Below are 19,539 nucleotides of genomic sequence, written 5' to 3'. Positions count from 1 at the left end.
CTTTTCTGTTCTTTTCCTCTGCCTGTGTTCTTTGTTTCTATTTGCCCCCCCCCCCCCCCCCACACACACCCTGTCTATCCCTTGACTTAAAAAAAAAAAAAAAGCACAACATGAGAGTCATGAGTTAAGTTTTATTTGGGCAAAATGAGGATCATAGCTCAGGCTATGACAGCATTTCAGATATTTCTGAGAAAACGCTCCAAAGAAATGGGTGGGGGCGGGCAGGGGGAGGTCAATATATATGTGATTTTGGTGAAGGGGGAGTTCATACAACCAAGCACATATTTTTGCAGAAGGTTGCTGCTAGTCACGAGGAGTAGATGTCACCATGAAGGAATCTGGTGCTTTTCTAGATATGAGGAGATGCAAGAATTGGGCTCATACATTAAGAAGAATGAAATAATGCCATCTGCAGCAATATGGATGGACCTAGAGAGTGTCATACTGAATCAGACAGTAAATCAGACAGTAAATCAGACAGAGAGAGAGAAATAGCATATGACATCCCTTATATGTGGGATCTAAAAAGAAATTATACAAATGATCTTACTTACAAAACAGAAACTTACAAAACATTTTCACAGACTTAGAAAATGAACTTACGGTTGCCAGGTGGAAACAATAGTTAGGGAGTTTGGGATGGTCATGTACACACTGCTGTATTTAAAATGGATAACTAACAAGGACCTATTGTATAGCACATGGAACTCTGCTCAATGTTATGTGGCAGCCTGAATGGGAGGGGGTTTGGGGAAGAATGGATACTTGTATATGTATGACTGAGGCCCTTTGCTGTTCACCTGAAACTATCACAACATTGTTAATTGGCTATATCCCAATAAAAAATTAAAAGTTCAAAAAAGAAAAAAGAAGGAATTGGGCACATAAAATCAGTGTCTGAAAATATCTAACTATCTAAAGATCTGTTCTGCCAGTTTCTCCAAAGAAGACTGCCTTATTCCTGATCTCCACCTCCTGAACACAGTTCAGGGTGTGTTAAAGGTCAACAACCACAGTTGCACGTGACTTAATCCTTGTAGAGGCAGATGGCAAATGTCCTTGGCAAGTGGCAATTTGTAGCTGACACCCTCTTTTTCTGTCCATTGAGTAGCCTGCTCTTCCATCATTTCCTCACTTCCTTAAGATTCTTCGAGACTCAAGTCCCAAGATCTCCCAACTAAAGAAGCATCTTGGGTCACTCTGACTACTCTATTCCTTGCTTCTCTTTATCCATCTTTTACCTTGAACTACTCTGTCCTAGACAGTTACTTTAGCCCTGCCTCTTCCACTATCCTTAAGCCACTACCTCCTTTTCCTTTTCTTCCTTCTTCTCCTCCTTTTCCTCTAATTTTGTTTTATTGATGGCTCAGTATAATTCTTGTTTTACCTTGACTTTTGTAGGGAAGACTTTATTGGAGAAATCTCTCTGGACCAGCTTATGGGAATTCAAGCTAGTGGTATCCAGTACCTGCTTACTCAGGTGGAGCAGCAGTTAAATGAGAACCTGACCTTGTCACACAGAGAGAAGAAACCTCCTTTGGTTTTAGTTATATCAAGGGATCATGAACCTGATGAACAAACACTCAAAATTTGGTCAGAACCTGCAAAGATTGCCAAACCAGATCAAAGGATGACACGTGTTACAGCAAAGAGCAAGAATCTCAGTATGTATGGGGTAATATATTTGGTATATTTGGGGCCCGCTTTTGGGCACCAAAAGGCAGGGTCAATAAGCCCAAGTTATATAAAAAGATACCAGTGGTGACAGACTTAAGTAAGGACTCTTTCACAGAAAGTAAGCTTTCTGGGAAAGATCTACCCCATAACAAATTTGTTTTTATTGTTTAGTCACTAAGTTGTGTGTGACTCTTGTGCGACCCCATGGGTTATAGCCTGCCAGGCTCTTCTGTCCATGGGATTTCCCAGGCAAGAATACTGGAGTGGGTTGCCATTTACATCTCCAGGAGATCTTCCCACAACAAATATCAAGGTCTCATTTCTTTGTGCTGTGCTGTCCTAACTCACTTCAGTCCTGTCCAACTCTTTGGGACCCTATAGACTGTAGCTTGCCAGGCTCCTCTGTCCATGGGATTTCCCAGGCAACAATACTGGAGTGAGCTGCCATTTCCTTCTCTGGGGGATCTTCCCACAACAAATACCAAGGTCTTGTTTCTTTAGGGATATGGAAATTGGGATAAAAGAGCAGACACTTCTGGGCCATAAAGCTTTTGTCGTCTGTACTTTTTGTTACCTTTTACAGCAGTTCATTGAACTAGGTGTGTCAGAGGATCTCATTCAGGACCTCTGTGTTTTTCTCAATTACTTTTATCCCAATATCTCTGCAGTTAAAAAGGACATGAAAGTTTCCAGGAAGCAGAGAGAGAGAGAATTGAGCCCTGTGTTGGTGACTTTAGAGCATGAAGATGAACAGAGAGAAGCCGAGGAATCAGATCAAATCGACATTCAGGATGTTGCCTCAGAGCCAGACCTGTCGCTAAGTACTTTCAGCCCAGTCACACCCAAAGAGGATACTGAATCAAAGGAGGTTGTGTTGGAGGCCACAAAAGTCACAGAACCCACAAAAGCCTTGGAGATCAAAAAAGCAGTGAAGGCCAGAGAGGCAGTGGAGGCCATGGGAGTTACGAAGGCCATAGATCAACAGGACATGAGAGATTATGGAAAAGTGATCCCTAAGGCAGAGAGACAAGAAAACCTGAAAAGGCTTTGGGAAAGAGCAATGGAAAAAACCCATCACAAAGTAAGTGTGAAGTTGAAAGAGAAGAGAAAATTGAAGGAAATTCCAGAAACAACTGCAGAAGAGCCCAAGAAAGAGGTTTTACAGGTTGCTGAGCCAGAAGAAGATGCAACGAAGGTATTTAGAAAAGCTGGTCATGGTTTGTCTGGGATGCCTGGCCGCATGACCAAATCAGAAACCAGATCTTGGCGGGAAGACATTTGCAATCTTGTGACCTCAAGGATAGCAAGTTCCAATCCAGGAATGTTAAGGGATCTGAGTCAAGAGTTGGTGAACTGGGCTCAGGCAATACTTGCTCCCCAAGAGCCCAGCTGGGATCTCTTCCAGGAGATTTGTCCTCTTTTAAAGGACTCTTCAGAACTGGATGACATAGAGATGGAAGAAACACCTGTTGTAACAGAAGTGGTTACAGAGGTTGTCAAGGAAGAAAAGACAGTAGGACCTGGAGAACAAGAAGAACAAAGAGCTAAAAAAATGTTAAAGAAAGGCAAGGTGTCTTCTAAAGTCAAGAAAAAGAAAATTGCTTACTTCGATGATGACCAAGTATCAGACAAAATGAGATTCCAAAAAGTAAAGACACTAGCTATGCAAAAAGGGAAAATAATTGGGGAAGCAAGACAACTGAGTAAGCAGGATTTGAAATTAATGCAGGGAAAAGAGAAACTGACCAAGGACAAGAAATCGATCCTTCAAAAAGAAAAAAGAGCTGAGGAGGAAGAAATATCACCCATCTCACAAAAGAAGTTAACCAAGGCAGAGCAGAAGTTAGTCCAAGGAGAAAAGAAGGGAACTGGGAAAGAAGAGGAACTACTAGGAAAAGGAAAGAGGGTGAACTGGGAAAGGGGAAAGGTCACCCCGAGACAAAGGATATGGTACTGGGAGAAGGTTACGGTGGACCACAAAGAAGGTAGGCAGGCCCAGGAAGAGGAGCTGATGGAGGAAGAGGAGGAGCTGATGGAGGAAGAGGAGGAGCTGATGGAGGAAGAGGAAGAGCTGATGGAGGAAGAGGAGGTGCTGAGCAAGGAAGAGGAGGAGTTGAGTGAGGAAGATGAAGAGCTGAGAAAGGAATTGGAGGTGCTGGGTGAGGAACTGGAGAAGATGATTGCGGCACTGGGGGAGCTCAATGAGGAACTGGAGGAGCTGGGTGAGGAAGAGGAGGTGTTGGCCCAGGAGAAGGAGGAAATAATCCAGAACCTAGAGAAACAAATTGAAAAAATGATGAAAAACTATCGCAAAATAAAGAAACAAATGGGGGAAATGGAGAAACATGATGAGGAAGAGGCCTGGGAAAGGGAAAAATTGGCCCAGGAAGAGGAACATTTGTCTAAAGAAGAGGAAAGACTGTCTGGGAAAGAGGGAAAACGGACATTAAAAAGACACAGCTTGGTAAAGCAAGAGATAAAATTGATCCGAGAAAAAAAGAAATCATTCATGATAGAGAAGAAAGAGGCCCATAAAAAGAAACAAATCCAAGAAAAGGAAAAGCAAATTGAGAAACCGGAGAAAGTAGACCAGAAGGAGAGGCAGGCTAAGGAAAAGGAGGAAGATGCCAAGGACAAACAATTAGCCAGGGAAAGACAGAAACTAAGCCAAAAAGAGGAGGAAATGTTTGGAGAAAAGGAGAAACTGTCACAACAAGAAGTTAAACAGATCCAGAAAAGGGCAAGCAAAGCTTGGAAAAAGGAGGGAGGGGGCCAGAAAGTGCAGAAAATAACCAAGAAAAAGAGACGACAGATCTCAGGGAAAAAAGTGGACCTAGGAGAGAAGGGAGAGGCCAGGGAAATGGAGAAACTGTCACTGAAAGAAGAGAGACAGGCCCAGGAAGGAAAGAGACAGGATCAGAAAAAGGAAAAACTGACTCCAAAAGCAGCTGAGGAAAAAACCCAACTAATCAGAGGAAAAATGAAACTGGTCTCAAAAGAGAAAAGTAGAGAGAAAATTGAGAAAGTGTCCCCAAAAGAAGAGAAATGGGTCATGGAAAAAGAGAAGAAAATCAGCAAGGAAAAAAAACAATGGGCCCTCAAAAGAAAATTAGCCCTACCAGAGGAGAAACAGGCCCAGGATGAGAGAATATGGGGTCAGAAAGAGAGTGAGCGAAGAAAACAATGGGCCTGGAGAAAAGAGAAACTGTCCGGAGAAGAGAAGAAACAAGCCGATGAAATGGAGAAAAAGTCCCAGCAAAGACAGGCAAGGGCTTTAGAGAAAACACTGACTCAGGAAGACAGTTTCATGGGCAAGGAAGAGAAGCATATTGCCGAGGAAGAAAGGACAATAGCCAGGGAAGGAATTGGTGTAACTAAGAGAAAGAAAAAAGCAACTCAAGAAGAGAAAGAAACTATTGAAGAAGAGGGGAAACTGGCCTATGACGTTAGGGCCAAGGAGATGGGTGTTGCTAAGGAAGAAAAGAAAAGAATTCAAGAGGAGAGTATACAGGAAATGAGGAAACTGGATATGGGGGTGGGGATTAGTTCTGAAGGAAGAGAGACTAGTTCCAGAGAAAAAGATATAAGGAAGAAAGAGAGTCACCTGATGCAGATCCTGGCTAAAATAATTAGAGAAATGAATAGAGTGCCATTGCAAGAAACAGGAATACCTGAGGAAGATCAACTGTTTTCTATGGAAATGAGTGAAACTGATGGCCAGAGGTGGGAATTTTCTAAAGAACCAGAGGAAATAACCAGAGAAGAGAAGCAGCTGGTTCAGAAAGAGAGAAAACTAGAAGATGACAGACTAGCTACTGAAAAGAGAATACTGACCAATGAAGAGAGCTTGGAGGAAGACCAAAGGTTGTTAGAGAAGGTCCAGGAAAATATACTATTAGATAAAACCCAGGTAGACAGTATGTTAAAGGAGGCCCAGCAGCAAAATCTGTTAGGAAAAAAGCAGCTGAAGAAGCTTCTAAAGATAATCAAGGAGAAGAAACCAGAAAAGACCCAGGTAAAGTGGTTATTAGAGAATATTAGAGACATACTATTCGAAGGCTTATCAGAGAGTTTGATTGAGAAGGAAGTGGAAGCTCCAGCTAAGAAGAGGATAGATGAGGAGAGGCTCATTGAAGGAGAGGAGAAGGAGAAGGAGGAGGAGGAGGAGATTTTGCCCAAGAAAGAGAAAGGGAAATACCTGATAAAGAAGAAGGAAAAGAAAGTAAGCCTGAGTGAAGAGGAATTGGAGGAGAGCTTGGCTGGGAAGCATAGGAAAAAGAGTTTAACTCAAATAAAGAAAAAGGGAAAGAAACTGACTCAGGAGAAAGAGAAGCTGGATAAGAAGGTAAAAGAGGGCCCACATGAGGAAGAGATGGAGCCCTTCAGCAAGGAGGAAGGTGGGGCCCCACACATGGAGAAGGAGGAGGAGGACTTCAGTGAGGAGGAGGAGAGCCGAAGTGAGGAAGAGAGTCTGAGTGAAGAGGAAGAGAGCCTGAGTGAGGAGGAGAGTCTGAGTGAGGAGGAAGAAAGCCTGAGTGAGGAGGAGAGTCTGAGTGAAGAGGAAGAGAGCCTGCGTGAGGAGGAGAGTCTGAGTGAGAAGGAAAAGGAGGGCCTGAGTGAAGAAGAGGAGAGCCTGAGTGAGGAGGAAGAGGGCCTGAGTGAGAAGGAGAAGAGTCTGAGTGAAAAAGAGAAGCGTCTGAGTAAGAAAGAGAAGGCTCTGCATGAGAAGGAGAAGAGTCTGAGTGAGAAAGAGGAGGAAGAAGAAAAAATGGAGAAGACAGAGAAAAAAGAGGAGGAAAAGAAGGCAAGACAGAAGGATGAGGAGAGTATGAGTAAAGAGAAGGAACAGCCAAGAAGACTTACAGAGGCAATGCTCCCAGTAAAGCAGAGAGTATGGAAAACAGAGCTCCCAAAGGAAGGAGTGAACTTATTGAAGCCAGCAACAGTAAGTGAGGTTCTTGCTGAGAAAAGGGAAGACACAGCTAAAGAAGAAATGGCTCCTAAAAAAGACAGATTGTTTTATGGACAGGTAAGTCCCACAGTTAGGGATAAGACTATGTGGCCAACAATTATGAAGAGCCCCCTCAAAACACCATCTCCTGTAGCCCTGGGAAAAGAAAAGGGAATGCCCCTCAAAGTGTTAGGGCATCATTTTGATGTGGAAGAACAGGAAAGTCAACTTCTTAAAGCACATCCCGTGACAATGTCATGGGGAAGACAAGAGGATGTGCTCTTGGACAAAGGCCGGGGCATGTTTTTACAAGTCATGGGAATGGAGACCCAGACCCCAAAAGGCCTCCACAAGCCAAAGTCCCCCTTACTTGAAATTATCAGAGAATCACAGAAACCTAAACGCAGGCCCAAAGATGGCACGTGGAAGTGGTTCTTAAAATCTCAGGATTCTCAAAAGGGCAAGACTGAGGGCCAGGCCCCTGCCCCTGCCCCAACCCCAACCACAGCCCTGTACCCATCCCTTACCTCTATGCCAGCTAAAACACTTGATTCCCCAGATGAGGACTGGATTAGTAATGTCTTAATAAGACTGAAAGCGGGAGAACAACTTTCAAGGGACAGTTTCCATAGACTGAGCCAACTCCTCAAGCATCTCACTTCAAAGGGATATTTGAAACAGACACATCTGTACAGTCTTAAAGCTGTGGCTAAACGCCTCCAGCAGAACCTACAGGCAGGTCACAGAGATATATCACGATGCTATAAAGATGCTTTGAGCCCAGTATACATAAAAGCGATCCCTCCAATCAGAAGGAAAGAAATGGAGAGCTGGGGCGAGCCATTCCCTATCCATGAGCCAGTGTTACTGTCAGCTACTAACAGGACTCAGACCACACAGGATCTCAGCTGGCATCCCTTAGCTGAGTCCTATAGGAAGGAGCAGGTACAGCAGTTATCCACTGCTGTCAAGAAGTTAAAGCACCTTTATCAAACCAGAAAGGATGTTCCTACAGCCTTCTATCCCTCTGTGGATAAAGAGTCCTTGGACATCCGAGCCTTGGGGAGAAGAAGTGAGCTCCCCACATTTCAAAAGGCAAAGTCCCGGCCCGTCCCTACACCAGCGTTACCATCAATGACCTACAGAGTTCCAGACCCAAAGGCTCTAGCTTGGCTTCTTTCAGGAGAGCCTTACAGGAGTGCACGGGCACAGCAGTTATCCCATGTTCTCCAAGGGATGGGAATGCAACACTTTCATCCTGCCACAAGAGATATTTTCACAGGTGCCCATGCTTCTGTGGGAAAACAAACTCTGGCACTGATGTTTCAGAACGATCTCAGGGCTCTGAAGGGTGAAGGGAGGGCCCTCAAGCTGCCCCCGCTGGAAAAGAAGGCACAGCCTGTCTCTAAAGACGAGGAAGAGCTCCCCCAATGGGAGACGTTTGTGGCCTTGTACCATGTTCTGCGGATGTTGCAGAAGCGATATGCGAGAGACAGTGCTGCGTGGATGGAACAGTTCAAACGTCTCATGGACTTGTACCAGCTCAAGTCCCCCCGAATCCAGAGGCTGCTACTGGAGTTGCTGCAGAGAAAGAGACTCCAACCACAACACACCATCTACGAAGACGCTGCAAGGATCAAGGAGTTGGTGCCTGGTGAACGGTTACTCTCTGACCTATTGTGTGGTAGTTCTCGTACCCCTGCAGGTCCCCTTGAGTTCCAGAATGTTGTACCCTTGCCTGGGCAGAACAGAGTGCATACTATTCAACCCACGGGCATTGCCCAGTATGGATTCTTAGAACTTGCCTGGAAAAGGCTACCAAAAGTCAATCCTTACCGTAGGGACAGGCTGCCCAACATCCATACCCCCACTCTCTGATTTGGTGGACTATTAAGACTCTGGGGTCTTACTGGAAAGTAAGACCCAGCCACAGGTTTTAAGCCTCCTTACCTGGTACCCACTTTAAAGTGAGGATAGACATGGACTCCTTTTCATTCAGCTCCAGAAACCTATTAATACATACTAAATAAAATGACATTTCTCATTTGTAACAAATTTGTTATTCAGTCACTAAGTTGTGTCCAACTCTTTGAGACCCCATGGACTGCAGCATTCCAGGCTTTCTTGTCCATCACTATCTCCTGGAGTTTGCTTAAACTCATGTCCACTGGGTCAATGATGCTATCTATCCATCCCCTCCTCTGCTGCCTTCTCCTTCTCTTGCCTTCAATCTTTCCCAGCCTCAGTGTCTTTTCCAATAAGTTGGCTCTTTGCATCAGCTGGCCAAAGGATTGGAGCTTCAGCTTCAGCATCAGACCTTCCAATAAATATTCAGGGTTCATTTCCTTTAGGATTGACTGGTTTATTCTCCTTGCAGTCCAAGGGACTCTCAAGAGTCTTCTCTAGTACTACAATTTGAAAGCATCAATTCTTCAGCACTCAGCCTTCTTTATGGTCCAACTCTCGTATCTGTACATGACTACTGGAAAAACCATAGCTTTGACCATATGGAACTTTGTCAGCAAAGTGATGTCTTTGCTTTTTAATATGGTGTCTAGGTCTGTCATAGCTTTCCTTCCAAGGAGCATCTTTTAATTTCATGGCTGCAGTCACTGTCCACAATGATTTTGAAACCCAAGAAAATAAAATCTAACAAATACTTTGGCTTATTTCTCTTCCTCCCCACACTTAGAATCCCCTAAAAAGTAGACAGGAAAAAAAAAAATAACCTTTGTCCTAAGAGAAGTGAAAGGCAAAGGAGAAAAGGAAAGATATACCCATTTGAATGCAGAGTTCCAAAGAATAGCAAGGAGAGATAAGAAAGACTTGCTCAGTGATCAATGCAAAGAAATAGAGGAAAACAACTGGGAAAGATTAGACATCTCTTCAAGAAAATTAGAGATACCAAGGGAACTTTTCATGTAAGGATGGGCACAATAAAGGACAGAAATGGTATGGACCTAACAGAAGCAGGAGATATTAAGAAGAGGTGGCAAGAATACACAGAAGAACTGTACAAAAAAGATCTCACAACCCAGATAATCACTATGGTGTGATCACTCACCTAGAGCCAGACATCCTGGAATGCGAAGTCAAGTGGGCCTTAGGAAGCATCATTATGAACAAAGCTAGTGGAGGTGATGGAATTCCAGCTGAGCTATTTCAAATCCTAAAAGATGATGTTGTTAAAGTGCTGCACTCCATATGCTAGCAAATTTGGAAAACTCAGCAGTGGCCACAGGACTGGAAAAGGTCAGTTTTCATTCCAATCCCAAAGAAAGGCAATGCCAAAGAATACTCAAACTACCACACAATTGCACTCATCTCACATGCTAGCAAAGTAATGCTTAAAATTCTCCAAGCCAGGCTTCAACAGTACGTGAACCATGACCTTCCAGATGTTCAAGCTGGATTTAGAAAAGGCAGAAGAATCAGAGATCAAATTGCCAACATCTGCTGGATCATTGAAAAAGCAAGTGAGTTCCAGAAAAACATCTACTTCTGTTTTATTAACTATGCCAAAGCCTTTGACTGTGTGGATCACAACTGTGGGAAATTCTTCAAGAGATGGGACTACCAGACCACATTACCTGCCTCCTGAGAAATCTGTACACAGGTCAAGAAGCAACAGTTAGAACTGGACATGGAACAACAGACTGGTTCTAAATCAGGAAAGGAGTATGTCAAGGCTGTATATTGTCACCCTGCTTATTTAACATATGCAGAGTACATCATGAGAAATGCTGGGTTGGATGAAGCACAAGCTGGAATCAAGATTGCTGGGGAAAATATCGATAACCTCAGATACACAGATGACACCAGCCTTATGGCAGAAAGTGAAGAACTAAAGAGCCTCTTGATGAAAGAGGAGAGTGAAAAGTTGACTTAAAACTCAACATTCAAAAAACTAAGATCATGGCATCTGGTCCCATCACTTCATGGCAAATAGATGGGGAAACAGTGGAAACAACAAGAGACTTTCTTTTCTTGGGCTCCGAAATCACTGCAGATGGTGAATGCAATCATGAAATTAAAAGATGCTTGCTCCTTGAAAGAAAAGCTATGACCAACCCAGACAGCATATCAAAAAGCAGAAACATTACTTTGTCAAGAAAGGTCCATCTAGTCAAAGCTATGGTTTTTCCAGTAATCATGTACAGATGTGAGAGTTGGACTATAAAGAAAGCTGAGTACCAAAGAATTGATGCTTTTGAACTGTGGTGTTGGAGAAGACTTTTGAGAGTCCCTTGGACTGCAAGGAGATCCAACCAGTCCATCCTAAAGGAAATCAGTCCATCCCAAAGGAATATTCATTGGAAGGACTGACGCTGACGCTGGAACTCCAAACTTTGGCCAGCTGATGCGAAGAACTAACTCATTGGAAAAGACCCTGATGCTGGGAAAGATTGAAGGCAGGAGGAGAAGGGGATAACAGAGGATAAGATGGTTTGATGGCATCACCGACTCAATGGACATGAGTTTGAGTAAACTCCAGGAGTTGGTGATGGACAGGGAGGCCTGGCGTGCTGCAGTCCATGGGGTCACAAAGAGTTGGACACGACTGAGCAACTGAACTGAAGAAGGACCAGTTTTCCATTCAGTGGGATACATCCCTTGGAGGGCAGGGGCCAGTGTTTGATCACTTTTCGATAGGAAAGCCTGTCCTTCACTCAAATTCTTTGGTTGTAATTTCCTTTCCTCAAGAGATCTTGGAGGGAGTGTTTGGTACAGGTGGACTTTTATTTAGTGTTAATATGAGAGGAAGGAAAGAAGACCCACAAGTTTGTCCCTTTATAAATGTTGCTTTTAAAGGATTTATGATTGTGCTGGGTCTTCATTGCTGCATGTGGGTTTTCTCAAGTTGCAGCAAGTGGGGGCTACTCTCTAGTTTTGATATGTGGGCTTCTCTTTCTGTGAAGCACAGGTTTTAGGCATGCTGGTTTCAGTATTTGCAGCAGGAGGACTCAGTAGGTGTGGCTTAGTTGCTCCATGGCATGTGGGATCTTCCCAGACCAGGGATTGAACCTGTGTCTCCTGCATTGGCAGGCAGATTCTTTACCACTGAGCCACCAGGGGAGCCTAAACTTTGTTCTTGACTTAAGTTCATCACCATTTCTGATTCAAATCAGTGTTCTGATGTACATCACAGGGATAAACAGGGAAATAATGGCTGTGTATCAATTTGAATTCAGAAGAATTCTAGCCCTTGCTTTGCCATTTATTAGTTCTTTAATCTTAGTTTTTGGTTTTCTCAAAGTAAAATGGTGACAATAATGTCTACCTAAGTGAAATGCTTAATTCAGTTCCAGGAATTCAGTCCTTTTCCTCTAATGGATAGCTATTTTTAATAAGATATAGTATGGGGATAAAAATGTAGGTTCTAGATTCAAACCAGGATTTGAATCCTTGCCTTTCAATTTAAAATGTAATCTCAAGTCAATGATTTCACTTCTCTAATCCTCAGTTTTATCATGTGCAAAAATGGGGCTCATTATGAGGTTCAAATGAGATCCTGCCTATGCCCATTTTAACATATTAGGAGCACAGGAAAGGAATTGTAGGCTAGACGAGGGGCCTGGAACCTCAAGAGAGATTGGAGGTACCTTGAGAAAAGGGACAGAGCTCAAGGAGAGGCCCAGCAAGAGCAAAGAAGATGCCAGAGTATGGAGATGCTTAGAGGCTCAGTAGAAGATCTTGGGTGTAAGAATTATCAGAGTCTTCTGGGAGATGACAGAATCTAAGCAAAAGCTTGGAAGCCCAGGCGATCAGAAGCTTGGGAGCTTTGGGAAGAGACCCTGGAGTAGGAGTCAGATATCATGGGAGAGGTCTGGGAGTCCAAGATTTCTGGATATTGATTTTGCATCTTTTAACTTTACTGAATTCATTTATCAATTCTAAGGTTTTTGTTTTTTTTTTTGGTGGTGTCCTATATAATGCCTTACTATCTACAAAGAGGCACAGTTTTACTTCTCTTCCAACTTCTCACAACATTTTATTACTTTTTCCTGCTTAATTGCTCTGGCTGACTCCCAGTACTGTTTAATAAAAGTGGTGGGAGTAGACATCCTTGTCTTGTTTTGATCTTAACAGGAAAAGCTTTCAGTCTCTCACCATTGAGTACAATGTTAGCTGCAGGCTTCTGATACATATCCTTTATCATGTTGAGCTATGTCTCATCTATACCCACATTGTTTTTATCATAGATGTTGAATTTTGTCAAATGCTTTTCTTTTGCATCTACTGAGATGATCATATGATTTTTATTTTTCATGTTGTTAATGTGGTATATCACATCAATTGATTTGTGGATGTTGAACAATCCTCTCGTTTTTGGAATAAATCTCACTTGATCATGGTGTATACTTTGAATGTATTATATTCCGTTTGCTAACATTTTGTTGAGGATTTCTACATATATGTCCATCAAGGATACTGACCTGTAATTTTCTTTTCTTGTAATGTCTTTGTCTGGTTTTGGTATCAAGGCAACACTGGCTTCATAAAATGAGTGTGAAAGTGTTCTCTCCTTTTCTATTTTTGAATTATTTGGGAAGGATTGGTGTTACTTCCTCTTTAAATGTTTGGTAGAGGAACTAAAGAGCCTATTGATAAAGGTGAAAGAGGAGAGTGAAAAAGCTGGCTTAAAACTCAGCATTCAAAAAACTAAGATGATGACATCTGGTTCCATCACTTCATGGCAAATAGATGGGCAAACAATGAAAATAGTGACAGACTTTATTTTCTCAGGCTCCAAAATCACTGCAGGCAGTGATTGCAGCCATGGAATTAAAAGACTCTTGCTTCTTGGAAGAAAAGTTATAACCAACCTAGACAGCATATTACAAAGCAGAGACATCATTTTGTCGACAAAGGTCTGTCTAGCCAAAGATATGGTTTTTCTAGTAGTCATGTACGTATGTGAGCTGCTGCTGCTGCTAAGTCGCTTCAGTCGTGTTCAACTCTGTGCGACCCCATAGATGGCAGCCCACCAGGCTCCTCTGTCCCTGAGATTCTCCAGGCAAGAATACTGGAGTGGGTTGCCATTTCCTCCTCCAATGCATGCATGCATGCTAAGTCACTTCAGTCATGTCCGACTCTGTGCAACCCTATGGACAGCAGCCCACCAGGCTCCTCTGTCCATGGGATTCTCTAGGCAAGAATACTGGAGTGGGTTGCCATTTCCTTCTCCAACATATGTGACAGTTTGGACCATAATGAAGGCTGAGTGCTGAAGAGTTGATGCTTTTGAACTGTGGTACTGCAGAAGACCCTTGAGAGTCCCTTGGGCTACAAGACCAAACCAGTCAATCCTAAAGGAAATAAATCCTGAATATTCATTGGAAGGACTGATGCTGAAGCTGAAGCTCCAATCCTTTGGCCACCTGATGCGAAGAGCTGATTCACTGGAAAAGACCCTGATGCTGGGAAAGATTGAGGGCAGGAGGAGAAAGGGGCGACAGAGGATGATAGTTGGATGGCATCATCGACTCAATGAACCTGAGTCTGAGCAAAACTCAAGAGATAATGAAGGACAGGAAAGGCTGGTGTGCTACAGTTCATGGGGTTGCAAAGAGTTGGAAGCGACTGAGTGACTTAACAACAACAATATATAATAATACATGTATTATATACTATGTATATAGTAACTTGGAGAAGTACCATGCTGAGCTATTGCAGGCTTATTTTATTACAGAATTCAAGTTATTCTGTCTTGTATTATGTTTAATTATAAAACCTAAACATGGAGATGGTGAAGAACAGGGAAGTCTGGCGTGCTGCAGTCCATGGGGTCGCAAAGAGTTAGACACTACTGAGTGACTGAACAACAACAAAACATGTATGGGACAATGATGTTAACCATCAGATGAATTCAGTGAATAACTGAATAGGACAGTGGATTCCCCAACTGCAACAAGTGGTTAGAGAGGTACAGGTTATAAGGGACAATCACACTGACATCATAGATGGTGGGCTGACAATGCATAACTTGTAATTTCCATGAATCATTCTTATTTGACAGATAACAATGCTTTTATATGGCTGAATACCAACTATGCAAAAATACACAATATTTTATCAAAACCAATATAATTTTCTGTTGGCACTTCTTTGACATTGCCCCCCCCAAAAAGTGGAAGGTATTTCAAAGGACTAATTTCTGACATTTATCTGGTTGGAAGTGCTTGAAAGTAGGTATCCTGATTTTAAAAATGGTCAGGTAGGTGTGTTGATGGGGTGGGAGAGAGGTTCCTTTTAGTATTAATATTAGGAAAAACAAATGAATCTAGATCAAAGATCAGGAAACTTGTTCTTAAAGGTCAAGAGTAAATATTTTAGGTTTACGGGGCATACATTTTCTGTTACAGCTTTAGATAATATGTAAGTGAATGAATATGGCTGTGTTCCAATAAAACTTTAGAAAATAGGTGACTGGCCCACAGGGCAATCATTTGCTAACCTCTAACATTAGAAAGGACCAGACTGGAGACATACACATACTACCATGTATAAAACAGATAGCTTAGTGGAAATCTGCAGTACAGCACAGGGAGCTTAGCTTAGTAATCTGTGATGACCTAGATGGGTGTGATGGTGGCGGGGTGAAAGAGAGGTCCAGAGGGAGGGAATACATGTATACACAGAGCTGATTCACTTTGCTGTATAGCAGAACCACAACACTGCAAAGGAATTATCCTCTAATTATAAACAAATAAATAGAAAGTATTAGATCAACTGCTTCAAGTTGGATCAAATCATTCAAGATTTAAAATCAAACAAGAATAGTTAAGTTTTGAATATTCTAGATAAATGATTTTTAATTACATAATGCTTTTGGTAGATTCTCAGTTTTAGTTGGCGCGTAATATATTTGGATATTCTATGCTCAATTTCATAAGGAAACCTCATTTAGCTTTTGACTTTTAGGACCTATTATTCTAATAGATTTGTTATAATTATGTAATCCATACAGCAATGAACTAGAAAGACTGTTAGAAATCATTTCCTTCTTTAAGTCCTACCTGACTATGTGCCACAGTGCTGCCTTTTAAAAAAGAGTTGTTTTCCTTTGATTCTTTTTTCTTCCATATTTATGGCTAAATCCCCTTTCTTACTAACAATGCTATAATGCAACATTTATAATTTTTCTTGACCAGATTCACCAACGTTTATCTGATGTTAACATTTTTAATAGAAAAATTTTAAAGTTAAAAAACAGTTTCAAGATTGCTGTTACATTTCTAAATTATTAAACTATGTTTTTAGCTGTATTAATTACTTTTCACAGAAAAAACCCACACTTTTATTAGAGTATCATTTTGGTTAATAATCAATAAACTGTAATAATTTTAGATGTATTGATTGCTTCCTATAAGTTTCCAGGTCACTCAGTGGTAAACAACCTGCCTGCCAATGCAAGATACTTGATCCCTGGGTAGAGAAGATCCCCTGGAGAAGGAAAAGGTAACCTGCTCCAGTATTCTTACTTGGGAAATCCCATGGACAGAGAAGCCTGGTGGGCTACAGTCCATGAGGTCGCAAGAGTCAGACATGACTTATCAACTAAACACACACACACACCACACCCTTACTGAATAAATATTATCTTAAAAGATAGCTTTCCATGCTTTTTATACTCCAATAACAGCACTGCCCCATCTATCGGGTCGCACAGAGTCGGACACGACTGAAGCAACTTAGCAGCAGCAGCAGCAATGTAGGTACTACTATGATCACTTACAAAAGACTACCACAGGGATAGATATCTTGCACAGAGGCTCTAAAAATCAAATGGCAATCAGGATGGTCTTTTTCAGATTTGTTAGGTCAACAAGGATTTTCTTTGGCATTATTTTTTTTCAAATGTAACAAGAATTGACTAGGGCGGATGAGATGGCTGGATGGCATCACTGACTCGATGGACGTGAGTCTCAGTGAACTCCGGGAGTTGGTGATGGACAGGGAGACCTGGAGTGCTGCGATTCATGGGGTCGCAAAGAGTCGGACACGACTGAGCGACTGATCTGATCTGATCTGATAGAGCTTTTATAAACAGAGCATGCAAAACAAGGGCATTTCTACATTCTCTGAATCATTCTCCATTATAAATATTCTGGGAATCCATAAATAGAGAAATGCTAGTAAAGGCCTTCTGAGTTACAAAAACATAAACTGTAAATTTCTCAATTTGAACATTTGGGTCATAACTAAAAAATCTGAAACATTATTTACATTCTGAGGGCTTCTCACCAGTATAAATTATTTAATGCCTTAAGAATTGAACCATATCTAAAAGCTTTCCCATGTTCTTTTCATTCAAAATTTTTCTCAGTGTTATAAATACAGTGACTTACTATACATTCTCCACTGCATATATATGCTTTTCCACAGTCCTTACATTCGTAATGTTTCTCTCCAGTATGAATTTTCTGATACACTTTAAGGCTTGAGCTAAGCCTAAATGATTTTCCACATTTGTTACATTCTAAAGGTCTCTCACCACTGTGAATACTCTGAGGTCGAGTAAGTCGTTCATACACACTAAAGGCTTCCCACATGCCTTACATTTATAGGGTTTCCTTTCAGTATGAAATCTACATTGTATAATTAGTTGATGTCCACTACTCACACTCTTTACATTGATGGGGTTTCTCACCAGTGTGAATTCTGTGATGCATTCTAAGGCTTTCAACGTGACTAAAGGCCTTCCAACATTCTTTACACGGATATGGTTTCTCTTAAGCATGAATTCTCTTATGCCTAACAAGGTTTGAGGGGTGATTAAAGGACTTTCCACATTCTTTACATTCATAGGATTTCTCATCAGTATGAATTATGTGATGCATTCTTAGCCTTCTAATAAAGGCCTTCCCACATTCTTCACATTTACAGGGTTTCTCACCAGTATGAATTCTCTCATGTTGAATAAGTGCTGAAGCTGACTAAAGGCCTTCCCACATTCACGACATTTATAGGGTTTTATACCAATATACATTTGCTGATGTGGAATGAGTTGATAGCCATAACTAAATGTCATCCCACATTCCTTACACTCATAGGGCTTCTCCCCAGAATGAATTCTCTCATGTTGAACAAGATGTGAGGCACGACTAAAGGCCTTTCCACATTCCTTACATTTGTAGGGTTTCTCCCCAGTATGAATTCTATGATGTTCCCTAAGACCTATACTAAGACTGAAGGTCATCCCACATTCATGGCATTCATAGGGTTTTTCACCACTATGAATTAGCTGATGTTGCAGAAAGTTGGATGAACCACTAAAGGCCTTTCCACACTGCTTACGTTCATAGGGTTTCTCACCAGTATAAATTCTTCGCTGATGTATTATAAGGTCTGTGTGTCGACTAAAGGCCTTACCACATTTGTCACATTCACAGGGTTTCTCACCAGTATGAATTTTCTGACTCACAGTAAGAGATGAAGGTTTTTAATAAATATGTACATTTTCACAGCTGATTATTTCATATATTGAATTCAAATCTAAAAGAGAAAAACATTTTATTTTCCTTGGCAAAGAACAGTGAATATTCTACACTACATTCTTTTAAATTAAAAATATCACTTATCAGAGTAAATTACTTTAGATAACTCTAAAATCAGCTATACATTGTGTAATATTAATGACAGTTTCCATAACTCATTTATCATACTTTACTAGAGTGATTTAATATACTTTCTTGTATCATTTTATATCAAAGACTTACAGAGGTGTTACTGGCCAAAACTGAAAACAGCAGCATAAAAATGATTGTGATAGAATGTAAAATATGATAAAAGGCAATGAGAGATTTCCCTGGTGGCTAAGACTCTGGGCTCCTAATGCAGGGGGCAAGGGTTTGATCATTGGTCAGGGAACTAGATGCCATATGGCACAACTCATGCCCAGTGCAGCCAAATAAATAAATAAATACATATTAAAACCCAGCAAATAAAAAAAAAGCAATGAGTCCATAATGATACAAGAGAAAATAAATTTAAAAAACCATTTTCACATTAAATAACTCCTTAACTGAATATGTTCTAGTACCATCATGGTGATGTAAACCCTTTCAAGATCATCTCCCTCTCTGACTGATATGAACTAAAAATGCTTAACAAAATAAAAAAATCGAACACTTGAGGTCTGTAAATTAAATGGAAAAGGAGTGTGGAGGAAAGTAAAAACCTTAAAAAATGACCTCCACTAGACTGTTCCTTGCCACTTTCTCTATCACTCATAGCTTTGCAATATGGGTTGGCCTCAAGTACACTGGGGCAAAACTGAGTTACAAAGAAACCCCAACATATTTCCTACTACAAGAATCGCAGTAAGGAATACTACCAAAGAGGACAGTGAGGGAGGAAGCCTAGAAAGGAAACGCTGAGAGAAGGTTCCCTAATATGGGGAGGAAACATGTACAAATCTTAGCCTAAACATGAATCGTGTATGCATGAAAAGGACACAAACCAGTATAGCTAAGCCCAGAACCAGAGAATTATACTACTGCCCCAAAACAGCAGGACATAACATGTAGCCTAAATTTTATTGCTTCAATTACTTGCTAAAATAAAAGTATCAACATGTAAACATTTCAACACAACACAGCACTCACAATGTCCAAAAAACAACTTAAAAATTATTAATTGTAAAAAGAACAACAAAAAAAAATGTGATCCCCTTTCAAGGTAAAAGATAAATCACAGATGCTGAGACAACACAGAAAAAAAGAAACCACATAAAGGAAAACATTACAACTATAGAACTACAATAAGTAACTTCTAAAATGCTGGGGAGAATGGATACATGTATATGTATGGCTGAGTCCCTTTGCTCAGCCAGGGCAAAACTACCACAACATTGTTGAAACTACCACAACATTGTTAATTGGCTATACCTCAATACAAAATAAAAA

The 19,539-nt window shown here is 41.2% G+C and overlaps 1 protein-coding gene and 1 pseudogene across 2 annotated transcripts in view; one reads left to right on the top strand and one right to left on the bottom strand.

The window, feature by feature from the left end:
* The window catches only part of LOC133229531 (WD repeat-containing protein 87-like), a 31,265-nt gene extending 22,595 nt beyond the window's left edge, over positions 1-8,670 (top strand). For both annotated transcript variants that reach the window (XM_061385931.1, XM_061385932.1), the window contains 2 exons: positions 1,402-1,664; positions 2,346-8,670. In XM_061385931.1, coding sequence (XP_061241915.1) covers positions 1,402-1,664; positions 2,346-8,506 — 6,424 coding nt within the window. In that variant the 3' untranslated portion in view covers positions 8,507-8,670. The remainder of the gene's footprint in view (positions 1-1,401; positions 1,665-2,345) is intronic.
* A 275-nt stretch (positions 8,671-8,945) lies between these two features.
* On the bottom strand, positions 8,946-18,059 carry LOC133229428 (zinc finger protein 420-like; annotated as a pseudogene).
* Between the last annotated feature and the right edge of the window lie 1,480 nt (positions 18,060-19,539).

The sequence above is a fragment of the Bos javanicus genome, chromosome 18 (assembly GCF_032452875.1).
Source record: "Bos javanicus breed banteng chromosome 18, ARS-OSU_banteng_1.0, whole genome shotgun sequence".
NCBI classification, from domain to species: domain Eukaryota; kingdom Metazoa; phylum Chordata; class Mammalia; order Artiodactyla; family Bovidae; genus Bos; species Bos javanicus.
This window is presented reverse-complemented; position numbering and strand designations above follow the sequence as displayed.